The sequence below is a fragment of the Colius striatus genome, chromosome 4, assembly GCF_028858725.1.
Source record: "Colius striatus isolate bColStr4 chromosome 4, bColStr4.1.hap1, whole genome shotgun sequence".
In the NCBI taxonomy this organism is placed as follows: Eukaryota; Metazoa; Chordata; class Aves; order Coliiformes; family Coliidae; genus Colius; species Colius striatus.
Genome location: NC_084762.1, coordinates 52,124,919 through 52,140,409, shown reverse-complemented (window position 1 = coordinate 52,140,409; position 15,491 = coordinate 52,124,919). Strand labels below are relative to the sequence as shown.

At 38.7% G+C, this 15,491-nt stretch overlaps 1 protein-coding gene across 4 annotated transcripts in view; it reads left to right on the top strand.

Annotated features, from left to right (window-relative positions):
- The window catches only part of LOC133625306 (ras-related protein Rab-10-like), a 35,325-nt gene extending 21,462 nt beyond the window's left edge, over nt 1-13,863 (top strand). The window contains exons 5-6 of one of the 4 annotated variants that reach the window (XR_009818616.1): nt 325-488; nt 2,617-2,694. Coding sequence is in view for 3 of the 4 variants with exons in the window: in XM_061995112.1 (XP_061851096.1) it covers nt 2,617-2,718; nt 12,215-12,289 (177 nt within the window). In the remaining variant the exon portion in view is untranslated. Of the gene's footprint in view, nt 1-324; nt 489-2,616; nt 2,719-12,214 lie in introns of those variants that run through there. The other 3 variants (XM_061995111.1, XM_061995112.1, XM_061995110.1) reach the window with 3 other exon arrangements.
- The last annotated feature ends 1,628 nt before the right edge of the window (nt 13,864-15,491 follow it).

Below are 15,491 nucleotides of genomic sequence, written 5' to 3'. Positions count from 1 at the left end.
CTTTCCAGCTGCTTTATGAGAGGGAGTAGCCAAAGCTGTATTCATGCTTGCAACTGCTTTAATACTGGACTACTGGGGTTTGTTCTGTCTAACTTTATTTTTAGAGGACTTGCTTTCCACAATACTTACCAGTATGCAAGGTGAATTAGAATAATACATACATTAATCTTATTTGACCAATATTGTGCATGTACTGAGAAAATGGAGGTGCATTGATAGGTGTAGTAGGTAATGTAGTAACATTATACAGAGAAGGCTGAAGTACCCAAGGATATTTTTAATTTAATTTTATTTTATTTTTTTATTTTGCATTGGTCTTCACAGATGGAGCTTGCTCCCAGACCTCTGCATGTACTGTCGTGGTTTGGGAAGGAGCAGTGAGAAAGCAGTGGATTAGAAACCGCTTAGGGAAATTTGGATGCATCCATAGACACGATGAAGTTCATCCAGTTGTGCTGAAAGAACTAATCAATGTGATCTGGGACACTGTAAGTCAACCCTGAAAAACACCAGTTCTGTGGGATGTTGATAAACTTGAGAACTGGGCTAACAGAAACATCGTGAAATTCACTAAGTGCAAAGATTTACACCTGGGATGCAATAATCCCAGGCATGAGTCAATGCCTATCTGCAAAGCACCATCAAGTTACAGTGAATGTCAGCCTGAGCAGTGTTCTCTCATTGCTTAAAAGCATGCCGGGCTATGTTAGAAGGATAACGAATGGTAGATCTAGGGAGATCATTACCCCCACCTTAGTGCTGGCAAGGCCATGTGGAATACTGTGTGCAGCTTTGGCTTTCCCATCTCAAGAAGTGTGTTGAGAAACTGCTGACGGTGTAGCAGACAGCTACAAAGATGACTGGAGCCTAGTACCAGTAATCCATGAGGAGAACTGAGGGAGCGGCGTAAAGATGAGGCTAAGGAGCAGTTATTGGTCTACAGCAACTGAAGTGTAGTTAGAGGAATGACAGAATTAGAGTTCTCAGTAGAGATGGACATTAAAGTACAGGAAGGGGCAACAGACACAAGTCAGATCATTGCTTGAGAGGTTCAGGTTGGAGATAAGGAGAAGCAGTTGCACTAAAAGGATAGTGTAGCTACGGAAGGGGGTCCTATAAAGGCTATAGAATCTCCGTCACTGGTAGATTTCAAGACTCAGGTAGGCAAAGCCATGGCCGATCCCATATCATATGGTACAGCAGTATCCTGTAGTCCCCTTTCAAGTAGAGTTATCTTTCCAAATGGTTTCTGAGGTTCCATGATTAACATGGTTTTATCAGAGTTTTCACATAGGTAGCCTACTTCATTAGCCCAGTATTTGTTATTGCCTGCATTTTTCTTTATGAACCCCTGTGTGTCATTGTTTTGAATTGACACTTGCCAATGGTCAAATGATCTTAACTTTCCATAACAAGTTGCTGCCATACCAAAACCAGTTCACAGCAGTCAAATGGAGTTCCAAAATCCTTTATGAAGCAGTCTGTCCAAGAAACAGTCTAAGTCTCATCTTCACTTGCAAAATTATTTGAAAAAGAAATCATTTGGCTTACTTTTTGCTACCTTAAATATAATCTTTATTATATTTTTACTAAAACCCTGAGTACATCGTGCCTGATTTCAGAATTTTTGTAAAACATTGATTTGTTACTTCCAGAGCTCATTGAAAGCAAAAGTAACTGCCAGCATTAGACTTTTTATCCTAACAGAGAGCCTTTCAAATAACTCATAAAGTGATCAGTAACTATAGGATGTTCTGTACATTATAAGCAGTAGGTCATTTTCTTTGCCTGGGATTGTCTTCTCCAGATATGTTCCAAGAAGGGATCCATTGCAAAAGGAATAGACTCTCCCACTATGTTTTTCTGGCAGATGTTATTCCCATCTTGGCCCCCTCCTTTGGGAGACAGTAATGCAACTGTTTTTCTTCATGTGCTTATAAATTAGAAGATGTTTAGGGCCATAAAAAGCCATGAATTTTATTGTGAATTTTGTTCCTCGTGCTAACAAATCTCTATCTGTAAGGGAAGTACACTGCAAATGAGAGAACACGAGTAAGTTAAATAAAATAAACTAATGTAAATTCTATGCTGCTCTTCTAAGTATTTTCTCTCTTCTCCTATTGCCATAATATATTTTCCACATATATATCTCTTCTTTGCTTTCCTGTTATCTCTGTGCTTCTGTCTCTGGTAAAAAGGAGCATCTCTTTTTTATCTTTCCTTATGCCTGTTTTTGTAGTTTTTTGCCACATGTTTAGCTGTGCTCTTCTACACGTGCTCCATGGTTTCCTCTAAATAATTGCCTAAGAGACGGTTCATTTTCCAAATAAATCAGAACACTGAGGACAGACAGACAAGAGTTCATTCTTCTTTCTTACAAGTGAAGTTAGTTTAAAAAAACCATTCTGAAACTGCAAAAGTAAGAATGTTTTAACAGTTACCCCAAATTTATAAACTGAGGGTGAGTATAGAGTGCTTTACTGAGCTGACATTTACATAATCAGCATTTATATAGCGTGTTAAAGCTGTCAGAACATCTCCTTATCTCTTAGTATTAGGAAGTGTTTTTTTTCTTCCTAAGGACTGTTCATCACATTGCCTACATTTCTTTTTCAGCTTGCTTGGGAACATGGAATACCCTTTTTTGAAACGAGCGCTAAAGATAATGTGAACATTGAGGATGCATTCTCAGTCTTGACTGAGGACATACTGGAAAAGGTAGGCCTCTTTTCTGAGTGAGCAGAAAGAAAGTGGGAGATTTTTCTTTACAGATAGTTAGGGTAAACAAGGTGGTAAATACAGAAAAGGATTAACAAAGCACAGCCAATGGAGTTTTTTGCATTATAGAGTTAGTATTTGGGAGGGATCCTGTAGCTGTAGATGTAGACATCTTGAGAAGGAAAGTAGGGGAGAAAAACTGTGGGAGAAAAGAACAACAGAAGAGGGGAGCAGGTAAAATACAGGTCAGAAAGAAGGTGAAAATTCAGGAAAACTGCATTTTCTTTCCCACGCATTTCTCCAAGGGAGAGGTTAACAGCTGTAGGGTAGCTCCACTGCTATGGAAGGAAGGCTCCATTTTCCTGTAGGTTTCTGCAGAACGTGCACTCTGTGACGTTGCTGCATGCAGATGGAATGGTTTAACCTTTATGATCATGAATCAAATGTTTTATCCAAAGTTCATAGCTGGTTTTTTGGATGATTTACACTACTGCTTGTGAAGTTATTAGCACCTAAAGATTTGAGTTAATTAGTGCCAGAATCAATATTGTAGTTGTCAGAGTCGGCATCTCGTAACTACCTTGAGTGTGATGGCTTAAAGGTCCTTACACCTCAGGGCTGCAATACTTCTGTAGGACTGAATTATTGTTAACTAGCTCTGAAAATGTTTTGCATCACAATTTATTTTTAGACAGTAGAATATTATTTTAGACATTAATGGATGTTCTTCATGCAATGCATTATCATTGCCATTCATCATCAATATTAGTTATACAAAACTAACCTTCCATTCCGAATACTCTTGAAATCGTAATAAAGATAAATGAGCAAAATTACTGACAAAGTCACAAGTTGCAGTGTTTTGATTAAGTAGCCATAGGGGATGGTCAGAATAATAGCTCAGGGCTGGGCTGCTTCTAAATCAAGGTGCTGTCATATTATACAGTAACACAAACTGTAGTTGGCTATTTTGGGAGAGGAAAAGAAGGCCAAAAAAGCTTTGATTCCTTCAGCGTAAAAATGAAACTCAACAACTCAACAGTCAAATATAATTTAGAACAGGAGGAAAATGGCAGGTCTTTGAATACTTGGCAAAAAGTCTCAAATAAGATAACTCTGATTTTCTTGTTACTGAAAAAGACGTCTGCTGTAAATAGGGACTATGTTAGTATGAAGCATGAAAAGTACAACACAATAGCTATGATCATAACTGCTGCAAAGACAAATATTTGTGGAGTGAGCATTTCTGCACAATGAGTTTGAGTAAGATCTGGGAGTTCTCTGCAGTGTGCAGAAATGATGTTTGGGAATGTCTCACGTTAAGATTGCCTGTGCTTATTTTACTTTTAAGTGGAACTTTAGTATTCCTACTTATCATGAAAATTTATGACTTTTGTAGCGTGGACATGCAAACAAAATCAGACTATGCTGAAAATATTCTATCGCTGCATGGCTTTAATTAGAACTGCTTGAGAATACAGTTGTACGCTTCATGTGCACGTGTGTGTGTTCAGAAAACATGTCCGTGAGACTTTGTCGAGTTTGTGTGTAGTAACATTTCACCTTATCTAGGAATGTTTGCTGTCCCTGATGGGGCATTACATACTATTACTTGAGTGCATAATTTGCCATTTTTACTACAATGCGTTTGTTGATTTAAACAAGGGCTCCTTTAGCCCAATTGGTTTTGCCACTGGCCTGATAAGAAAGAGTTCACTATAAAAAAATTAAATCTACCATACGGTTTCATCATGGTTTTCAGGTTCGACAAAATAATTTGCTTGTTCACAAAACTGTGAAATCTGAATGTAGTACTTGAATTTTAACTTCCTCTAAGCGATTAAATTCTGGAGAAGGGAAAACGCAGTACCAAGTGTGACTAGCAGCTGTGAAAAAATGATATGATAGATGCCAGTCTGAGATCCCTTCAGCCCTACATCAATTCTGTAGTGGTAAAAGATGTACTTGCTGATTTTAAAAAGGTGATGTGGCTTTGCACAGTCTTTTGGCCCAAGACACCCATGTCTGAGGTAGCAGGATATCTAGCCTCTCTTCTGCAATAGGACCACCAGATTGATGAGGTGCTTCAGTGGAAGCATGTCATTGCTTTCCCAGTCCCACAGGGGGTTGAAACTTGTTTTAAGGACCTCCCTAGAAGAGCCTATTAGGGCTATGCTTTTAGAAAGTGTGTGGAGTTCATTCAGAAATAAGATAGATAGTCGGAGCAGGCTGGCAGGCAGTAGGCCATTTTCAGATGTGTTGCAGCAGGCCGTATTAATCTGAGGAAATCTAGGATTTTTTATATACACTTTTCGTGGTTTGGCCCAGCTAGCACAGCAGCACCACGACAGTCTCTCGCTCAGTGCCCCCATTCACCCCCACCCTCATTAGGATGGCGGAGGCCCCAGCGAAATGAGAGTAAAAAGATAAGCAAGGTTATTGTGGATTAAGACAAAGGCAGGGAGGGCTTGCTGCCAATTACAGTTCTGGGGCCAGCTGTAGCAAAATGAGTCTCTGCCCCCGATACGGGGTCATTATCAAAATGAGTCTCTACCACTGATGCGGGGTCTTTAAAGAAATGAAAATAAATCTCAGCTTCACCAGTTCTCTCCATAGAATGCAGGAGAGTCTCTGCTCCAGCACACCTCCTCCTCTCTTTCATCACTGACCATGGAGTCCACATGGTTGTTTCTCTCAGTGTTCCTACTCCTTGCACCACCACCAGCCAGAAGAAGAAGAAGGGACAAAAGAAGGAAGAAACAGGACGAAGATGGAGGAAGAAGCCTCCTCTTCCAGCTTCTTCTTAAAAAGTGATCGTGGAGGTGTCTAATTGGCTCAGCCCCAGAAGTGGGTCTGGCTCAGAGCTGGGGAGAGCAACTTCTTACAGGAGCCATCTTTACAGCCCCTTCCTCTGGCTGTCATGTCAAACCATGACAACACTTCTCCATCTACTACGGACATGTCTTTATTAACTAAATGTACAGAAATCACTCCTGGAGACAGGGAAGATCTGTGTCTGGAGTTACGGAGTTCATATGAGCTTCTTGAAATTTGGAACAAGTTATGGTTCAATGGAGGATTGGGAAAAAACACATTAAAATGTGTCAGACAAAAGAAACAAAAGAGCAAGTTTGTATAGGCATTATTTTGGGCTACATTTTCCTATCTCTTCTCTTTTGGCTTTACTTGGACTGAATTTAAGGGAGAGAATCTGTATCCTAGCGATCCAGATAACTAAAGCCATTCCATGCTGGATGTCAGTCGTACAGATCTAATTTACATGGGTAGTCTCATTAAAACAGTTGAGTGTTAGTTGACAGCTTACACTGGTAACAGCTAAAGAATCAGGACATGGTTTTGAGAACTCAGTATTTTAAAACCGATCATTTAATAGTAACTGAATTGATTGTATTCAAAAGGCTACAGGGGAAATTAATGTTAATGATACAGCTTATTCCAGAAGTTTGCTCAGACATGCTGAAAAACAACAACAGTATTTTATTTATTCACAATTCTTCTGAGTCTCAGATATGCCTAGACCTGTTCATTAACAGATGACAGGTGTTCCTAACAACGCTTCTGGTCACCAGTGTCCTATTTGTAATTGTGACTCAGTCTTCAAAAAGCAATTAAAACCAAAAAGTATCACCCAGAATGCAGTTAGTATTTGCACTCTGGTGGTGTTTGGTTTCAAGGATGACAAGCAGTATTCTATTTTTCTAAATATTTTTATTTTTCTAAAAAGAAACAGAAGGAGAGAAACTGCATCCAACAAAAAGAAAAATAATATTTTGACCTTTTCTGGAAACTGCAATAAAACTAACCAAATCTTAGGTTCTGTCTACCTCCCAAGTACAATTGACTATTAAGTTTATTTTAATATAATATTAAATAAACTTATATCTGCTGAGCAGAGAACAATCAAAATCCATCTAAGAGCCTTCCTTGTGTTGTTGAGAATTTAATTTTAACATTTAATGTTTAACATCTGGATGTCATTTGAGATGAACTTTCAGAAGTAGCAGGCCTCAATTCTGTCCTTCCTTGATCTCTTTACCTTCCTCTCCTATGGCAACAAGATTTTGAGATTACATTGTGTGTCCCATTCCTTTTCTCCTAAAGTACCTTTGGAACTTGCTAGCTGATTTGAAACTAGTTTGACTGGTCAAACGAAAAGATAGTTAAGCTCCCAAGGAGTTCCTTGAAATAAGGTGCTGGGTGGAGGAGAGGCAGAGTATTCTGTCGAAAGAAAAGTCTCCAGCATCATTCACACAGTATTAGACGGAGATGCCTACAGAGAGACTGAAAAATGCTTCAACCAACCACTTTCAGCTGGAGCTTGCAACGTGGAAATCAAATTTAATTCACTGCAAGACCCATATCCATAGGAAATCAGATTTCATTATTGCCAAGGCTCATGGAATTGTTAGTTTGTCCAAAAGATCCCTGTGTCTCCAGCAGTGCACATTCCATGTTTCTTTATAATTCTCAGTCATGCATGGAGCCCCAGGCTTTATTTGCCCTTTATTTATCTTGTACTGACCACAGAATATTAATTTCTTCATGAGGTTTTTCATAATGCTTATAATGCTGTATTTTAGATCTATTTTAGATTTTTATCTTCATAACCTTCTTCGTAACATTAGGTAGTCTAGTCAGCATTGCACACATGGGAACCAAGATACAGAGATTAAAGCAGAGAGGATAAATGGTACCAACTCAGTGCTGGTGCAGTGTAAGGCATAATTTTACTACACTATCTTCTTTAATTTAAAAAAAAAAAAAAAGGCTGTTCTGGGCAATGAATGAACCAGATATTCGTCTGGAAAGAGTAGCATATAATTAGGTTATGTAAATCAAAGTTTGAGTATAGGGGATGAGATTCATCTTAGCACGCAACCTTAACCAGCTAAAATTTCCATGACTGGTCTGGTGTGGTTGTCTGTGTCATGTCTACTGAATGGAAAGAGATGCATCTTTTTAGGATAAAATTGTGTTCTGGAGGTGCCTTTCTCTCTTCAATAATTATAGAGAACTCCGTATCTCAGCCTATATGGTTTCATAGGATTGAAATTGAATAAATTAAACTCCAGGAGACCAAAGGAACATTACACAGGTGACTTGCTTCTGGCATTTGCTGCTTCTGCAAAATCTGGACTTTGAAGCCTGATTGCTCTGTAGGGTTTTTGAGGTGGAACTCTATTAATCCTTACATAGACAATCTGTGGGCACAAGGAACCCTAGAGTAACAACACAGCTGTCTTCTCAGGTTTGTGAAGTAACTAGTTGAAGTACAACATTGTTAGAATCTCTGTGGTATTAACAGAAGAGGGAGATAGAGACCTACACTTTGCCAGGGGGTTAGATGTGTTTTAGACATTGTGGAATAGCAGGATTTGGGACCAAGGACTTCATCTTCATTTCTTGAGGAAGGTGGTGTGCAGCAGTTAGATCCCACTCCTCTCCCTGTCCCCCCAAGGACTGCTTTTCCTGCTAATACATCCCTATCTCTTGCTTGATACTGCTTGTGCCCTGTCCTGCCCATTCCTGTTGCGAGAAGACTGTCTTTTGAACAAGTAATTTCAACCCTGGAATTACAGAATACAAGGAAAATACAAGTCAAGAAATTGGCAGGTATGATCTTAATAGCTGAGCTTTCTCTACTGGTAGTTCAGATGTGGAAGTCACATGAACTCGGTTGTAGAAGATTCTGCCTTGCTTTGCCAGTCTTTGTCAACTAGCACTGTTAAATACGAACAAAGTTATTACAGTCACTAACTATAGTCATTAGAATAAAAATCCATGGAAATTCAAGTTATAAGTAATAAGAATTTAATTTACAGTCCCTTCAGCTTGTTTCTCTAAAGCCCATAGTTTTCCTACAGGCACTTCAGATCTGCCTTTGATTGGGACATTGAAATACATAGAGTAAAATTCTTCAAAACCCATAATGAACCCCACCTCCAAAATAACTAAAATAGTATCAAAATACCAAGAACTGGTGCAGGAATAGGTGAACCCAACTTGGTATGACACTGCTAATATGAGCAGTTTTCCCGCAAGAAAAGGATCTTGACTGAGATTTATAAATTCACTCCATTAGAAGCCATTCAAAGAACTTCCCTTATTTTTTAATTATATTTCCCCTTGTATATCAGCTTAGCTTTCTTACCCTGATCAGGGGGAAAAAAGAAAGAAAAAAAACCCACCCCCACACAGGGCAAAAGCCATTTGGGATCTCAGCCATCTCATTGCAATTCCTGTGTCTACAAGTTAGGTATCCATTGCATGGCAGTAACACAAACTCAGTTTAGAGCTGGGGAGGAGAGAGCTGGCTGTGGATACTTGTTTGTTCATCGTGTCTGATTTTCTCCACTGATTCTGCAAGAAGCTTAAAAGCAGCATAAACAGATGCTTGCCTGTTAGGTGAGACACATCTGCTGTGCTATTTAACAAGAAAAACGAGTATTTGGTAGCAGGAAGTTCACATCTTACTAAAATCACTGCATGATGGAGTGGTATCTGTGTCTGTGGGGGTAATTTCAAAACCCCACTTTGCCCAAGACGCTGACATGGAAATTTGAGCTTTGTAGCACCATTTTGGTTCTTCTCATCTCTCTGCAGTTTTCTCCTGTTTCTTTGCTGGCATGTTGAGGAGAGAGTTCCAAAGGGCTGAGATGAAATGTAATCTGGAAGTGTTAGGGTTCAGGGAACCCTGAAGAAGGAATGCTGCCTGCCTTGTTCTCGAAGGTGGGAGAGATTTGCATACCTCCCTGCTGTAATTTCAGGGGAGGGTGCCACACCTCTTCCAAGGCTTGACTGAAGTTGAGTACTACTTGGGATTGCTTGATCGTTCCTTCAGTGCTTCATGCAGCACCTCTTTAGGTAATGAATGTGCACTTTTTAAACACGTGTATTTCTTAAATGAATCCTAGGCCCTTATTTGCCTGAAGATCCTGTACACAATAGTCTTATCAAACTGAAGTGATTCTTAAAAGTCCTCAACTTTTAAATGGCTTTTAAAACAATTACTTCTTTATTTGTGGAGAGGTGGTTCTTGTTTTTCTGTCCTGGATAATTTGTTGATGAACTACAATTAGATAATGATTTTACAGATTATATGAACCATTTCATTGTCAAATAGGTTTCCTCATCGTTAATAACTTACAGTACTTGAGGATCCTTGCTTAAGGATAAATAGGCAGCTTACTTGCCACCCAAAAGTACTATTAAATTGTAAAATACTTGCAAAAAAGCATCTTCAGTGTTTAAGGAACATGCAAGTTTCTGCCCTTTAACTGAAAGCATGACGTTAGGTACAGCCTGTAACACTTTCAAATTAACTACTTTAAAGTTAAGTGAGTGAATATCCGGAATAGTCAATGTTCAGTGTTATTTCTTGGTCTCAACAGAGTGAACTTTGTACCATTATCTTGCAAAGCTTCCCCAGCCGGCCCCAGAATCTTAACCTCTAAACCAGAATGGTGTCTTATTTCTTGAAATGACACGGTTATGGTTGTGTGCTTTTGATTTTGCCTTGCTCCTACTTCTAAAAAGGTCTCTGCAGTTTATGTTTACTGTCTACGCATGAAGGCTATGAAATCCTGACTCCACCTAGCACAATGGCTCAAACACCTGTACTCAAGTACCTTACACAACAGTGTAAAAACTTAAATCGGAAGTTACAAAGCTGCATGTGGCAATTTGTGTGAACTCTCAAGGGTGATAGAATTGTTATGTCTGTTGGTACTTGTCACAGAAAAACAAGTAAAAGGTGCACATGCTGTATTTCTTCATATGTGATTTGCATGTGACTAATGACATCTAATTCCTAAAATCAGTAAATAACAATCTTCCAGTACCTCGGAGTCACAATAGTAAGTGTTGTTAATTTTATTGATGACAGTTTCAGCATCTGTTCTGAAGTTTTGATACTACAACATCTTTCTTGCCCTCCACCAATTCTGATCCCTTCCCAGGCATTTCATTTTCTCCCTCAGCAGCGTGCACTGCGGAAGCCTCCCAGGGTCCCTGCAGCCCCAGGGAGGAATGGGCTCAGCCACTTTCTCTGTGGGGATGGCCCTGGCACAGGGCAGCCAGCACAATGGAAGAGCTAAAACTGTCTACAGAAGGAAAAAGGAAACAAATTTAATGTATCTTCTCCAGAATTATAGGTGGTAAATATTCTCAGACAAAGAGGCATAAGGCTTAGTGTAACATGGGGGAACCTTTTATTTTCCCCTTGCTTTGACTCAGCTGAGTAATTTTAGCTGAAGCATTTGGGATGTAGTCAATGTTCAACTATGCTGTGACATTGTATGTGTTAAGTTCTCATTTCTGAATCATGATAACACAAAAGTGTGATGCCTTTTTTTCCCATCTTCCTTTTTCTTTTTTTCCCTGTGCTTTGAATTTCATGAATTCCAGCTTAGATAGCTGTCCGCTCTGGAAGCTCCTCTTTACTGTCAGAAATTGATTGTTCATGGGTTGAGAGAGAAATGTGGTGAATCCAGTGGTTGCACTGACTTCTCTCTATATCATTACAGAGTTGGTAAGCCTGCCAAGAAGCAGGCAGGAGAATGGCAAGTAGAGAAGTTAGGACTTCTTTTTTTCCTAGGCATGTGACAGTATTCTCTGTGTTTTTGTGCCTGAGTTCAGGGTTCAGTATTCATAGTTTTAGAGTACAAGATTGCAACATGTACTCCTTCTCTATTGCACAACTGGGTTTGATCGTTTCTCCGGTCAGACCTAATTATCTAGTTGAGTTTATTTCTGAAAGGAAGAGTCCTGGTTTTGCTGGGTTTTATTTTCTTTTAAATCTGCTTTTGCAATCAGCACATACATTTTTTACAAGGGTGGAGTGCTATTCTGGTAGTTTATCTTGATAAAGACTGACTTGCTTTCATTTGGGGGTATTCCCAGTTATTAAATAGAGGCAAGAAAAGAGATTATTTTAGTGAATTTCACAAAACAAGTCCTTTATAGCAATTAACATCCTTTATAGCAATTAATAGCCTGTGCCTTTTTTTAATGGGTACTGATGTTCTATATTTCCCTATTCCTTTCATCTGGATTTTTGCACTCCGTGCTCAATACTTCAAAGATGAGTGTACTTAACTGCAAATTAGTGAAAATTGGCGTGGTCTACGGAAGAACCTGTACATCTAGAACAATTTGTATGAGGAAAGTGTTACAGAATTTATTATGGTTTGCAGTGTCTCTTAAAAAGACACTTTCCATCATCCGTCACCTTCAGAATTAGGAGAGATGTTTGAGGAAGCTAAAGAATGTAAATATAGCAAGCTGGGACTTGCACGGGCTAGTCTCTGTCTAGTTTATTAGAAAAATGCAGTCTTTTAATTAAATACCCAAAGGAAAAATACATCTAGTGACCCCACCAAAATCTTCTACATATTAAAATATGTGAAAATTCAAGCTTTTCAACTGTTGTATTCTAGTAATCTTAATTAAGTATTTTCTTCTGTTTATTTTACAGAAATCCTGTGTATTATATGACTTAGATGTTGTGGCTGTAAATGAAAGTAAGAAGAGAGCCTGCTGTGCATTCTGAAATATTGTTTCTTATTCCGTTTTCTTTTCAGAAAATGTGAACTATTGCAAAGGAACACATCACATTTTCAAAGTGAGCCTGTAATCCCAAAAAGACAGTATTTAGGCATCCTTTGTATTACACAACTTTGTTGCCAAATGTTTTTATATGTTTCTATTATATTTTCATATGTTTAATGGAAGTTAAAACAATTATCTGACTTTGGAATTATTAGATGCATCACAGGGTGACTGCATTTGCATACAAATGTTTTGCGGAAGTGAAATGTAAGTGTACTAATTTTCTCTTATTAAAAAAATTTCCCTTGACTTTTTCTGTGTTACTTACACCAGATTTGTAACTTAATGACCATGGACATCGTCACACAGTCAACCTCTGATATATGAAATCACTTATGCTATCCCCCAGGTAACATTTCTTTAAGTAGCTGATATTTACTGTAGTCCCCTAAGATAATTTTCTGGCAACTTGTGACTGTTTCTTTTATATCCATCTCAGAAACATGTATTTGATACTTGAACACCCTTGAACAGGGAGGCTGGAAAGGTGAGGGCTGAGAGAAAGGGGTAAGCCATGTACGATATCAGTATGTTGCTGAACTTTTCTTAGAAGACAGAAAACATGGAACAGCAGAATGCATCCAGAAATAATTATCTTGCTAATAAAACTTTTATTGTTCCAGAAAAGAACTCAAGCAAGTGTTAGCAGCATACCTGCATTTTCAAATCTTCCTTTAAACGATCACAATATTGAAAGGGTATGCAGTACTTGTTTGATATTATGAAATACTTCTGTTATATTCTTAAAGTATCTGATTCCACTCATTTACATATGTTTTATAGTGGTACGTAATACCTTTCATTTCAGTGGAGGACACCAGATTTTTAAATTTAGGTGAGGGCAGAATCAGGATGCCAGTTTCTTTGTATTTTATCAGAAGCAAAAATGACACAAATGAAACCTGAAGGACACATCCAAAGCAAGTACAGGTTGGGAAATCTGAAGAGTTGTGGTGATTATATTGGGGTGGGTTTTTTTGCCTGGGAGACGTGGTTCTTTCTGATTATTAATTATCACCATTTGTGAATGAATAATCCTACGGTGCAGAATCGTGTTGTGAACTATCCCAGCACATCCAGAATAACCAACTCCACTAGCTTATTGTTCTGGAATGTCAGTACTCTCCTGAAATACACCTGCTGCTTTTTTCGAGGGCTGTTTGCAGATTGTCACAATACCACGTTGTTATTAACATTCATTATTGAGACAGTGAGCTCAACTGGAAAATGCTTTCTGGAGCACACAGAACCTAATGTGCCTCAGCATGCTTCTAGGCCACGGTGCCACTAGGCCATTGAGCATGTTTGCAGCAGGGGTGCAAAGGGATGGGCAGGGCTACATATTTTCAGCCACTCCTGGCTACTCATCACAGCCACTCACTTAAACTAGTGTTCAGAGCAAAATCTGGATCTTAGAATCATTCTCTAATGATTCTTGGAGATAATCAATATCAGCTCTAACACTGCTTGAACCCTAAGCGAGTTTCATCAGGTCCAGTTTATCAAAAAAAGCTTTAACTTAGGCAGCTAAGTGTTTTCCAGTCTATTTCTTCATTTTTCCAGCCTAAGCTTTTAGACTTGTCAGTGGTGCTAGTAGTGAAATCCCATCTGCCTTCTTACATTTAAGGCTGGGGTTAAAAAAAAGGCATTAAAGATACTGGCATCTCAGCATCTTACTATGTGACATGTAAATAGATTTCCTCCTCTATGGAATAACAGACCGTTTTTTTCGTTGCTTTTCTCACTATGCATCTTTCCAACATTCTGCTGTCTTTCAAATACTATTTTCTAACATTTTGGGACCTTACCTTTCTGGATTTGTCCATACATAGTCTATATGTTTATTCATAGCTTTGTAATCTGACCTAATTTCTACTTTATTTCATGTCAGTAAAGGTCTTATGAATCAGCCAGATGAGCCTTTATCTCACTTCTTTATAGATCGGATTCTGCAGTTTTGCCGATCTCTGATGAGCTTTAAGCTGCCCTGAACTCGCAGAGGTTTAGCTACTAGTTCTCTGAGTCTCTATTTAGTTCCCCCTCCTCATCCTAACAATGAAAACAGGTAAAAGAGGATCAGTTTGATGGTAGTTTTCATCTGTTCTCTGTATAGCTAATCAGACTTTCTAATGCAGGAATTTCTCCTACACATTTTTCCTTCTCACATTGTTTTTACTACTTGTGGCTTAGGTATGATCCAGTCACTGGCTCACCTTAGGGAGATGCAAATATTTAGGTTCCTGTGTAGTATTTGCAGGATGCCTCACCCTTGCTAGCTGACGTAGAACGCTTCACCTAACGCTCCAGGTAGTTCCTCTTTGCATCTTTTGCTCTCCTAGAGCAAAATGGCTGCCTTTTTCTAAGCATATACATTGTGGACTGTGCACTGGAGAATGCCACTAGGGAAAAAGCCCTACTCTTACCAGAAAGGACCAAAAAAATCCAGCAAACTGGACACCTCATAACAGTGAAACAGAAGATAAAAGGTGAATGTTCACACCGGACCCTTGGATCTCTTTAGAATACATGGCATGATGAGAGATTGCTTGGATTTTGCTAGTAAGACAGGAATAGCATTCTCTTTCAAAACATGAGATGCAGAGACATCAACTATATCAAACACATTATTCCCTTTCAAACCTTTTCCCCCTTCGCCTCAGAGACAAGTAGGTATTTGGAGTCTGATTGCGAAATGAGCACTGCATCCCCTGTTGTTTCCCAGTGGACTTATAAATATTTATTACAAAAAACAAGCCTTTGATAAAAAGACAAATGACACGTAGGAAGAAGGAATACAAGTTTGTGGAGTTTTTTTAAAAAATACTGCCTGTGATGGCTTCACACGAAGCTTACTCTGTAAGGCTCAGAGTTCTATTTGGTGTAGGCAAACTACAGTGCAAAGCATGTTACCAGATTCATACTAAAATCAGTTTGTTGTGAACAGCTCCATTTCAACTGTTAGTGTAGATACAAACTGATGATGATCCAGAATGCTTTAAAAATAATTGTATTGGCAATGAAATAAATATATACTAGAGATTTTACAGCCTGCTTCATAAATGTGTTGTGAAATGATCATGAAAGCCAATTCAAAATACATTTAAGAATAGTTTCAGGAGTTATTCTGAGGCTCCCTGCCACTG